Below are 12,500 nucleotides of genomic sequence, written 5' to 3'. Positions count from 1 at the left end.
TTTTATTTATTCTTGAATAAAATTATTTAGACGCGTTTACCTTTGCTAACCATATTTATATTTCAACCTTTCAAATAATATGTTTTGTGTAGCGTGCAACGCCAAAAAGGGCCATTCAAAAAAATAATTTAAGCTAAAGTAGCAAATTTTAATTTCCGACTTTCTTTCTTATAATTCAACGGCATTCAAAATGCTATTTACAGAAGATTTTCGTTTGCCTAAATGACATTTTAAAACATCATTTAAATTTAATAATTTTTTTACATAAGTTTTTAATTACCTATGTTTTGTATCCGATCACATTAATTACTAAAAAAAAACCCCATTTTTTCATAATTTCCATATAGAAATAAATTATCCAGCTGTAACTATTTACTTTTCCTGGTTTGATTCACCATTTACATCAATAACAAAAAACACATTACCAAACAGCTTTCGATTTACAAAAAAAAAAAATTTTTTTCCAACTTTTGCCTACATTAAAAGTAGGTAGATCTAATTACCTACCTACTTTTCATTGTGAATGAGAAATTCCACTCCAAAAGGCGTTGATCTGAACTAATAAAAATGCATTTCAAATAAAAAAAAACTCCATCAAAAACAAAGTAAAAAAAAACTTCTCAACTTAAAAAAAAAAACATAATTGTTGCATATTTTCACTTAACTAGCTCATAAAATTCACTTGTTTACGCTATGTTTTTTTCATCCCACAAACTCAAGAAGTAGGTAGGTAAGTAGGAAACATAGCTACTTCAAAAAAAAAGAAGGAAAACACAAATCAATTAAAACTTCAACAAAAAAAAAAAAACCATCTCCCAGTCCTCCTCTTAATTTTTGCATTAATTAACTTCCCAAAAACCTTTAAGAAAACAAAACACTCAACAAAATAATAAACAAAAAAAAAAAAAAAAAAAACTCCAAGTGAACATCCATAGTCTAAGTAGCTGTTGCAAAAAAAAAAACACACTCTTTGCACCACAGAAGCAGAAGCCGGAGGACCAAAATCAAAAAAAAAAAAAATAATAAAAAAAATAAAAAAAACACCCCAGGAAACAACTCCACTGGGGCAATGTCCGTTGCTTAAAAGGAAAAATGAAAGCCAACAAAAACAAAAAAAGAACCACCTCAATTCATTGTCTCCTCATTTTTAATTCATCGCAAAACAAAACAAATTCTTTTTGGCACGATGACGGTCTATGGTGTAAGTGGAGAGGCGTATTCTGCCCAGCACCACAGTGGAACAGCAGCAGCAGAATACAAACAAAAAAAGGACACCCCAACCCCATTACGAACTGCAGGACCAAAAAACCTTATACAATGTTGTGTTTCATTGTTCCACAAAAAAAATAAATAAAAAAGAATCCAGAAAAGAGCAAAATTATGGCACAGTGAGTGAATTTTAAAACACTACCGTTTCCAACCCCATCATCATTATCATTATGTTCATCTCCACTCGGCCTATGCTCATTTTATGGATGTTTGGAAAGTTACAGGGGTTTTCGGTGGGGTTGCTGCCTGCATTTGGGTTGTGTTAGGGTTGAAAACATGGTTTTTCCAAATGAGCCGCCCTTATTTCCATGTCTATGGCAAAATAAATGAATGAGCTTTTAACTAAGTTAATGAGATCGGAACGAAAAACCGAAGAACGGATTGCAAAATAATATAGTTGTAGTTTTTTTCCTCAGTCTTCTTCTCGAGCAAGTTCTTTTCTCCCTCCTCGACTCTGCCACATTGTAAATCCTAAGTCCTGATCTCATCGTTTCACTTAAACATGAAAAAGGGGGGTTTACATTCTGCTCTCGCATACATTTACACACAAAAAAAACAAAGAACGACTGCTTTAACATTCAGCATAAATCACCTTCAGCTTTAGCCTTGGCTATGGCTTGGCTATGCGGCGGCGTTAGAGGTTTTTTTTTGTAACGCTGTATCTTTTTTCTGCTCTGCTCTAGAGTTGTGATTTTGTGCATCCTGTTAGAGAGCTTCCATCCTGTATATGTTAGTCTATTCTGTGTTTCTGTGTATTTGAATGTGAATAACCCTCTGCTGGCTTAGTGTTGTCGCCCTGCATAAGAACTGACATTTATTAAGATGTGCAATCGCATTTTATTGTAATTTTACGGGGCAGGAGAGTCGAGACTTTAAATCCTAGAAAACCGGAGCTCTTGCCTAGAAAAAAAAACGATGTACAATTTTGTAGGTGGTATTGGTGGTGTACTTAAAAAGGATGGGATTTTAAATTGTCACCGTTACGAGAGGGTAATGATAATGGCGGAACTAATAGGCACAAAGGGTGCGCCATATAACGGTACTTTCTTTCTCTCTATACCTAATAGAGAGTATTTGCTGGCTGCAATAGTATAAAACATAGAGATGGTAGAGGTATGTATGTATGATGGTTTGGATGGTTGGAAATTAAATTTTCATTTATTAAAGTGAATTTGCGTGTTAAGGGATTTTCTTGTAAGAAGTCTCGCCTAAGGCTTTATATAGAGATCCTGAAAATGGTAAAGAAAAGAGGTTGTTTAATGAGTTAGTTTGTTATAAGAAGATGAATGTGTGTATGATGTCGATGTGCGTTTTATTTTATCTTTTCGTAGAAAAAGGATATACTTTATTCTTCGAAGGTACATAGTTGTTCAATTTGATAAAAAAAAGGTAGTACACGAGAGGGTGATTATTTAAAGGACTAATTTATATTCCTTTTTTTGTGTTTTTGTTCTTTAATGGGACATAAGCTTAAGCTAGGCGATAAATCAGGATTTAGTAAAAATAGGAAGTTGATAGGTATCTACTTGAGATTTTCTTTTTTAAGTCATTGTCATCAAACTCAATTTAACTTATTTAATTAAAACTAGAGGAAGGGTAGACAAATTGTTACTTTTTTCTTAAACAGAAATGGCAAATTTAAGTAAAAGCTAATGTAGGAGTTCAAGTATTTTACAAAAGAGCTATACAAATTTAGTAAGTGTGATAAAATCAACCATTTACTACAAAACGAATGTGAAAGTCCAGAAAATGATTTAGAGTTTATCAAGAGGAATTTGGTCTTACCAAAACATGACTTTTATTATTTGAGATCTGGCAAAAAAAACTTGCAAACAATTCGCACTCTGAAATAATTTATAACGCGGAATAATCTGAAATAATTCTTATCAAGACGCAAATTTTTATTTTTAATTAGCTATTATTATTATTAAAAGTATGCTATTTTTATTTAATGCACATTTTTTGAATAAATTTAACAAATTTTAATAGTTTAAAATAAGGATTAATAAGGTTTCACAAATTATTTGTTAAAAAAAGTCTGTTTAAAAATTGAGTATTCTTTGTCGTTTAGTGAAATATCTTAGAAGCGAACTTATGCATGATCATTAACTAAGTTATTTGAAAAATAAGAGAATGGTCAACAAAATTCAACTATTCTTATTAACAATTTGGTTAAAGAATTTTCAATTAAAAAAAAGTTTAACATACGCCACACCCAAGTAACAATTTTACTTGCATAAGGTCCATTTTGTTCTATTCGACAAGCTATAGTTTGTATATGTTTAGTTTAAGGCTTACTTACGCAAGTCATCCATTTTGGAAAGAAAAGAGGTCTCCTTAAGGCTATCTAGAAGTGTTAAGAAGAAGCCTTGTAAATACCAGTTAAAGAAGACCTTTATAAGACCTGTTTGAACCGTTTTAAAGAAGCCTTGTATTTTCAAGTGACAGAAGGCCTCTATAAGACCTGTTCCAAGAGGTTCTAGTAAGTATGCAAAGTTTTTATCCTGCAGATATGCAATGTTTGTAACGCATTAGAAAAAAATATTGCATTTCAATGTGAGGTTTCAATTAGCTCCCAATTTTCCACTCATCTTTAATATTCGAGCATGGTCTACTGGTAAGGTGCTGGCTTGGTATGCAGAGGTACGTGGGATCGATTCCTGGCCGGGCCATGTGATGAAAATAAAAAAAATGTGTTCTTTTTCAATTAAAATAATATTCTCATCATTTCAGAACAACAGAAAAAGTAGTAGAATTTTCAAAAAAGAAAAAGAAACACAATAGGAAAAAAATAAAAATAATATGTAGAAAATGCAAAACAGAAAAAATCAAAATAAATACAAAAAAAAAAAATTCAATTAATTCTTTTTTTTATGCATTTTCTACAACATTTTCTACAACACCTTCAACAACTTCTATAAGGCCTTATTATAATATTCTACGCAAGTAATCCGGTTTGTGCATTAGATAAACCCTCTGCAGGAAGACCTCCGTAAGGCCATTTTAAGCTGTTTGTCACAAGCTATTAGCTTGTGGATTACCTGTGAAGGAAAGTCCTATGCAATTTCGGTAAACTGTGCCAAAATGATTTGTATAAGACCTGTCCTTCTTGTTATGAAAGCCAAAGCTTCCATTGACCCTTATGAAAGCTAAATTGTTCCTTGGGCAGTGACCCTCGAAGTGGATTCTAATATAATTTCTGACTTAAGACTAACAAAAGCTGACTTTTGTTGATTATGCTCTTAGAAATCAAATTATATAGTTGTTCAGTTACAGGGTTCCTAGAACTCACAACCTTAAAACACAATAACCGGAAGCAAAGAAAAAAGTTGATTCTTACTCGGTAATCCATGTGAAAAAAATAGCAAAAAACTTAACTTTATTAAAAAAATTAAAATTACCGTTTGGCCTGGAACGAAGTATGCAATTTAATTTCTATAGCAAACAAATTTCTTTTATTCTTAACACTACCTACGGTTTCTAAAATGATAAAATGATTTTCTATAAAAATATGTATGTATTTGTTTGTTAATCGGCTAGACAAATAATGAAAACGGTTCTAGCACAGTCACCATTTATAACGGATTTTGGAATGTTTGTTTTTATTTCCTTTATAGATAAATACTTCTTACTATATTTGACATACATATAAAGCGTTTTGAACACAACACGAATTTGCTGAATTTCATCCAAAAATACAACCTAGTCTAAATTTTTTTTTCTTAAAAAAAAAAAAACAAAAATCGGTTGAAAATTGACTACGCTAGAATTTTTGAGTTGGCGACAGTAAAAAAAAAAAAAAAACAGACGGCAGATTGGTTTTACAAAATATGCCTCAAGTAGCACACTGGTGTATAAATTGGTGTAAATTCATTAATTATGGTGTAAATTGAGAAAATTGAAAAAATATGGTGTATTTGTCAAATTAAGTGGTATACAAATTATACCACTGTGTTTTTTTGTACAAAATTTCAACATTTTTTTAAGATTCCGTGCAAAAAATACACCGATATTCAGTTGTTTTTATAATATACCATTAATGGTGCATAAAATTAATCGATTCTGAAATCAACCAAAACGGTTTATTTTGTACACTCTCTTTGGTGTAGGAAGTACACCCTGTGGACATAAAATTCACCAGACTGCATAAGTGGGAGACGCCATATTTTTCAATGGCCGCCATTTAAAAAATGAAGACAGCGATTAATTATTTTACTATAATAGTATATAATATCGACCTAATAACCCCGCATTCTTAGTTTTTTCGATTCGTTTATATTATATCATAAAAGAACTCTTCAAAAAAATGTAAAAACGACAAAAAAATTATAATTTTTGAAAAACTGATTTTTAAAATCGAAAAAAAAAAATCATTAATTCATTGAAATTTTTGAGGCGCTCGATTTTTAGACGGGGTAGTATCTAAAATCAGTAGACAAAATGTGTTTCGTTCTTAAATTAGGCACTCAAGTGCATATTTAATCATTAGTTTTTATTATTGTGATGGTGAATAAAAATTCATTTTCATTTCAAACTGTTTGAGGCAGAAAAATAAACTTTGGTTCAAATTATTAATCAGAATAGTTTAAATGGTGTATTTTATCCATAAATTTATTGTGTATTTTTTCAATTTCAAAGGAATAATTATCACCAAAAACCAGACCATTTTTTATACCACTAGCGCTATTTATATACCAAAATTGGTGTAATTTTTTAATCAGTGGTGTTTTTTATACACGAGAAAATGGTATATTTTTTATATTCAAAATGTATATCACGAAAGTGCAAAAAATACTCCAAATATTTTGGTGTATTTTAGACTTTTGTGCTACTTGAGTGCTTTTCATTAAGATTGAAGTATAAAATAATAAAATAAAAAAAAAAAATTAAACATTTCATTACTGGCATACTGACTGATGTTTTTTTTTGTTTCCATGTTCTCCATATATATTTTTAAAAAATTGTATCAGAATCCAACTATTTTTGTTAGAGAAAAAATTAGTTTTTGAAATTTTTCTCAACATTTTTGAGGTTATGTTTAAAAAAATTATTCGATTAGAAGGCTTCTTTTGCCAGAAATTGTAAAAAAAAAACAAATTTTTTCACCTCCCTCTTCTGGTCATCGTCTGATTCTTCTTTCTATCTAATATTTTTAACTTTTGGCCACCGCAACAGATTTTTCAATGGCCTTTTTGTCTGCATCTTTCTCAAGTTAACAGAGTCTTAAAAAAAAAGAAAATGTTTTCGGATATTCTCGAATAAATATAGCCCAAAATAAAATGCACGACTGGGTCGCACGTACTTGCTCTTGTAGTTCACAGTATCCTTATCTTAAATATTTATTGGAAATTTAAGATTTTGTTTAATGTCGAGAAAAAAAAAATCAAAAAAAAAATCGAAAGTTTAAAAATTAAATTAAAAATTTTTGTTTTCAAAAATGTTTAAAAATTTTTTTTTTTACATTTTATACTTCAAAATGATGTCGGTAAATTTTTAATAAAATTGATTTATGCTTTGATGAAATATATGAACTTAAGAAATATGTCAATTTTTGAAAAACGGCAACGCCATATTTCCGCTATCCGCATTTTTTGAGAAAAAATAAAAACCCAGGGGTGTTAGAATCAATAAGTCTATTACGTATACCAAATTTAATCAAAAACGTTAGAGCCGTTTTCGTGAAAATTGCAATACCTCGAAAACGTTATATGGGAGATATGTGTTAAAAAACAAAAAACAAAGCAAATAATTGTTTTTTTTTATTATTTAAACATAACCATTACCTTATTTTGAGTTGAAAGATTTCTTCAAATTTAAAGAGTTTGATATGATCTTAACCCATTTCCGGCTAACGTTGCATTTTCGCAACGTCATTTTTTTGTAAAAAAGTTTTTTCGAGCTTTTTTAAGGCTATGAAAATTCGAGTTTTTGTAAATTTTGAGGTAAAATTTTTGAATTTTTGAAAAATATAGTCAAAATTATAATTTTTCTAAATATTATTATTCAAATGAATAAATTTTATTTGAGTATTTTTATGAAGAAATGAACCAAATAAAGATACACTGGGTAATGAAAGATTGTTGAAAATAAAATAACAAAATTTGTAATAAGTTATACATTATATTTGGTAATTTTATGCTTTCAAAGAATTTGATTTTGTGCGGTATTCGTCAAAGTATTTTTGATGAATCGGGATATAAGATTTCTTGGAAAGATTTTTTCAAATTTAAAGAGTTTGATATGATCTTAAGTAAGACACAAGCTTCTTTTGTTAATATACTACCTTAAGATACACTTTTTAATTGAGTTAATATGTATACGTTAACAGATAGCAAAAGCTACAAATATTTTATTGGCACTTTCGTCAGGTCTACATCACAGTAAGATAGAACATCTTCATTAAGTATCTCTAACTCATTTGATGTATCACTCTTTTTTTTTGAATGATTTTTTACTTCAAAAGCCTTTTTTCGTCAGAAATTCCTAAACTAATTAATACAATGAGTTCTTGGAATTCCCTTATACAGTTAACCTAAATTGATTAAAGCGGGGTGTTTTCTCAAAAAAAAAACTAATTCATGAATCATGATGGCTTATCTCATTTTAGCAGTCAGAGATTCTTCTATATACTTTTTGGCAATCAAAAATCTGTAGAGTGATGAAAAATCCTCCACTTTTTTTAAACACTTTTTCAAAAACAGGACTCTTCTCCCTTGACCACGATATCTTAGCGATGCCTCAAAATATAAAACAAAATATATGAAAAAAGTTTTAAGATTTATAATACATATATCAAAGGAACAATAGAAAGAGCGATGTGAGAATAACTTCATAATTTGTCACTTAATTTTCTAGGAAAAACTTCAATTTCACACTTTTTTTATTTTTATACTATCGTTTCACTGTGTTAGCCATAAATTTATTTTGTTTTATGTTTAATATTTCTCTTGACTCACCAAAACTGTCAGCAACATGTATGACAATTATTTACAATTTCCTTTCAAATAAACCTCAACTTCATATATAGCATATAACCCTCTAACCATCAACTAAAAATTTTGCAAAAAAAAAAAAAGTTATGATATTGCGCTGATACATCTCGACTCGAGTGTCCTGTCTAATGCCCAATTGTTGTTCGTATAACAGGAACATTCAAAAACATCCGTCCGGTTTCTGATTTTTGTTTAGATTTTCAGTGTTCACCCTGAAAACTTCCGGTGGCCAGCAGTTCAGCAGAGCAACCAAACACTCTTATAGGAAGTGAACTAAATTTGAATTTTTTTTTCCCGCCATTTTTATCACAGAGGACTTCATTTTACAGTATCTTTGTGTGGTATATAAAATTTCAAAAAAAAAATGTGGTTTAAAAAATTCAAAGGAGGGGAAAAGTGGTGTGAAATTTATCGAGTGGGTGTGGATTTTGTTTATTTCGACAAGCATCTCAATAAAGCTGTTTGTTTGTTGTTGTTGTTGTTGTCATATATTTTTCAGTGACTGGTTCATCATAAATTTTTACCCATTTGACTGTGTGTGATGGTGTTCCACATCAGAACTCATTTTTTTTCGTTACTTTTATGTAGTTTTTATATTCTCAACAAATTCTGGGGTAATTTTTTTTCATTCTGAATCTGTTTTTGATACACAGTGTTATAGGTGATAGTGTGTAAAAAAAGGGGGAGGGGTCGAAAGCAATTTTTAGCTCCCCCATGATGATAAAGTGGTTACATTGTAGAATAGCTGCAGTCATAAAATCAGTTGAAATGTTTACCGCATCGGCAGCCAGCACCGAGAGCTGCTAGCGGTGGCACATTTATATGAAAGTGGGGGTTTTGAACATTCGAAAACGATGTTTTGAACTCGTAATGTAATCCAAATGGATGATATTCTGCGTGTATAAATAGATTCTGAGGGGGGAAGAGGAGGAGGGGAATGTATAAAAAGGCAAAGACCGTGGAGGCTGAATTTTATGTTCGTAAATTACAAATCAATCGATTTCTGGTTATGGGTTTTCTATAGAAGTTGGAATATCTATCGATTTTGTGGTTTATGGTTTTCGTGTATCAAAGTATCAAATGTGATATTTTAAGGATAAAACCTACTAAAGTATTTTATTTCTATGACTTTATGAAAGTTTTTAGATATTTTTTGAAATAGCTTAAGGTTTTTAGGGTTTCCACAAACTTTTTGGTACAAATACAAAAACTTTCTTTCATTTTCTTATTTTATTTTTTTTTTTTTATCAAGAAATCAGTAAAACAATTTTTTTTAATATTTCTAACCAGCTGCAATTCCTACAAGACCCTGTGCTCCAGTGGGTCCAATTGGTCCAGTTGGACCGGGTGGTCCCGGGGGACCAATACGTCCAGGGGATCCTTGTGCCCCACGTCTGCCGGTTGCTCCAACAGGTCCAATTGCTCCATCTGGACCGTTTGGTCCGACTGCTCCAGGCGGTCCGACAGGTCCCGGTGGACCATCTCTTCCAGGATTTCCTGCATCACCTCGGTCACCTTGTGCACCGAGGGAGCCAAGTAATCCAGGTGGACCAGGTGGTCCTGGTGGGCAAATACATTGTTGTCCTCCTGATATATAAACTGGGTCTATGGCACCAAAGGCACGTTCTTCATTGTTGCCAACACTTCCCTTGGCGAAAGTTGTAGACAAACCTTTAAAAAACAGAAGGAATAAACAAAATATTATGATTAGAAGTCATAAAAAAATGTGATAATTTAAATCTCATATCCTTACAAAATAAAATAAACACAAACGTCAACATTGTGGAGTACAAAATAATATAATGATAACTTAAATCTATGCTAAGCTCTTTTATATGAAAATCATATAAACAGAGGAGCTATCATCGTCTCTATAACGAAATATTCTATCACTTAAAAAAAAAGAACCTAATAAAAAAGCAAATTGTTTGTTGTGAACACTTTGGTTGATACAAATCTCAATCTATGATAAAATTTTATTTTATTGAGTTTTGTTTACAATTTAAATTGGAGCTTAAAATGTCGTAATCTAAGAATCTAGAAAAAGGGTGAATGGAATTGCAAAAAGTGTGCTAAAGTTGAATATTTCATTAAAGCAGTATAAAAACAAATATATTGGAAAGAGTTTTAGTAGAAATGGGACCACGATTGCAAATGAGTCAAATATGTATAGATGGTTCAAACAGGTGACTCCTACTGGGTTAAACATTAAATGTTTAGGTACTAAATTTTAATAAGAATTTTTGATAGAAATTTATAGGTACATAATTTTTTAATTTAAAATACCAAAAACTGTGCGAAGAAAAATGCGCCTACGTAATGATTTGAATATCATTTGAAACGATTGGACCCATAAAACAAAGTATACCATTTTATTTTTAGTAGATACAAAAATGAATTTTAGAACAAAAATATGAAAATCGTTAGACCCGTTTTCTAATATTATTTTTGTGTATACAAATTTTCTAACATAAAAAAAAGATAAAACCACCAAACCGTTTCTCAAAAATTGATTTTCAAAAAAAAAAATAATGAAACTTTTATAGAAGTCCAAAAATTCATTTTTTGAAAAATTTCAATATGAGGTTTACTTAAGGGCTCACCTGTACAAAAATTTTTGGTAAAAATTTAGAAATAAAAAAGGTCTTATGGCAGCTTCCGTTAATAATTAATAATATTTTTTTTGACAATTTGAAAAACGTCATTCGAAAGATAATAAAAATAAAATGCACGACTGGGTCGCACGAACTTGCTCTTAGAGTTAAAGTTGCTTAAATTTTTAAGACTTTTTATATAGAAATTTGGAAAAAAAATAAAATTCGTTTTTTAAAAAAATAAAATAAAATCTGAAATTAAATTGCCCTCCAAAACAAGTATGCAGTTTTGATTGAAATATTAAGGTGCATTTTTAGAAAAAAAAAAATTTCAAAATCGTTAAAGCCGTTTTTTAAAAAACTAATTTTTTATCAATAATTTTTTGGAAAAAAAGTTTTAAAATAAAATTGGTATGCCATTTTGTATAGATCACTAATCAACATTTAAAAACAAAATTTCAAAAAAATTCAATGTCTCGTTTTCGAAAATTTGATTTTTCAAAAAAAAATTTTTTAATTTTTAAAAATCCAAAAATTATTTTTTTGAAAATTTTATTTTTGGTTTATATTCAAATTACATAAATGCTTCATCACAAAAAGTTTCGTTGAAATCGAAAAAGCAGTTTCGGAGAAAATCGGATTTGAAAAAAATGGTTCTATGGCAGGTACCGTTAATAATGATTTTCAAAAAAAATTTGTTCATTAGAAAATAGACCTTAGCTTAAAACTAACTCTTGAATTTTGTAAACAAAATCGTTGGAGCCGTTTTCGAGATATTTCAATTTTACTAAAATCGGTATATGACAAGTACCGTTATTTTTGGTCTAAAAAAATTAATTCGAAAAACCCCTCTGGAGAGTCGCCAAATAACGCTACATACCAAGTTTGACATTAATCGGTCCATCCGTTTAGGCTGTAGATCCTTATACAGACTGACAGACAGACGGACTTCCGGGACCAACTTTTTTGGCATTGTCTACCATCGTAATGTCATGGAAAAATGTTATCTGAACTTTTTTTTTTTGTACGAATGCATAACTTGATATATAGTGACATGTATATCGCAAGTAAAAAGTGAGGGGTCCAACACGGATTTTTTTTTGAAGGCTCTGCGTTTCGAAATTTGAATTTTTGAAAAACACCTGCTTATTTTGGGGTATTTTTGGGTGAGTTTTTATTTTTTAATTTTTTGTAGAGTTCAAAAAATCTCAAACTTATAGAACATGTAGTGTATGACTGTGCGCATACATTTGCAAAAAATTGGTATTTTAAAATAATTATTGACCGAATAACTGGAAAAACAAGTTTTTTTGTCTTAAGTTTTTTGACCGTTTTTAACTGTTTTTTATTTTTATCTTTTTTTCTTCAACAGATAAATAAATGAAATTCATATTGTAAATAGATAATAGACAGGACTATATTTGTGCAAAATTTTAATCAATTTTGTTGCCATAATTTTGAAATAACGGTAAAATATAGTTCTATTTTTCAATTTTTTAAAATAAAGTTCTATTTTTTTTATATCTTTTGATCTAAAGAAAATACAAACTTGATTAAACTTTCATTTGATATATCACACATAGCTGTATATTCACTACAAGCAACACAATGTTAAATTAAAAAACTTGCGAAATACCTCAAAACA

General features: G+C 29.9%; 1 protein-coding gene across 1 annotated transcript in view; it reads right to left on the bottom strand.

The window, feature by feature from the left end:
• The window catches only part of LOC129919323 (collagen alpha-1(I) chain-like), a 40,395-nt gene that overhangs the window by 20,463 nt on the left and 7,432 nt on the right, over nt 1-12,500 (bottom strand). The window contains exon 2 of the mRNA XM_056000182.1: nt 9,549-9,932. Within this exon, the coding sequence (XP_055856157.1) occupies nt 9,549-9,932 (384 nt within the window). The remainder of the gene's footprint in view (nt 1-9,548; nt 9,933-12,500) is intronic.

This window comes from Episyrphus balteatus, chromosome 4, assembly GCF_945859705.1.
Source record: "Episyrphus balteatus chromosome 4, idEpiBalt1.1, whole genome shotgun sequence".
Lineage (NCBI taxonomy): Eukaryota > Metazoa > Arthropoda > Insecta > Diptera > Syrphidae > Episyrphus > Episyrphus balteatus.
Note: the sequence above shows the minus strand (reverse complement) of the source record. Positions and strands in the feature narration are given on the sequence as shown.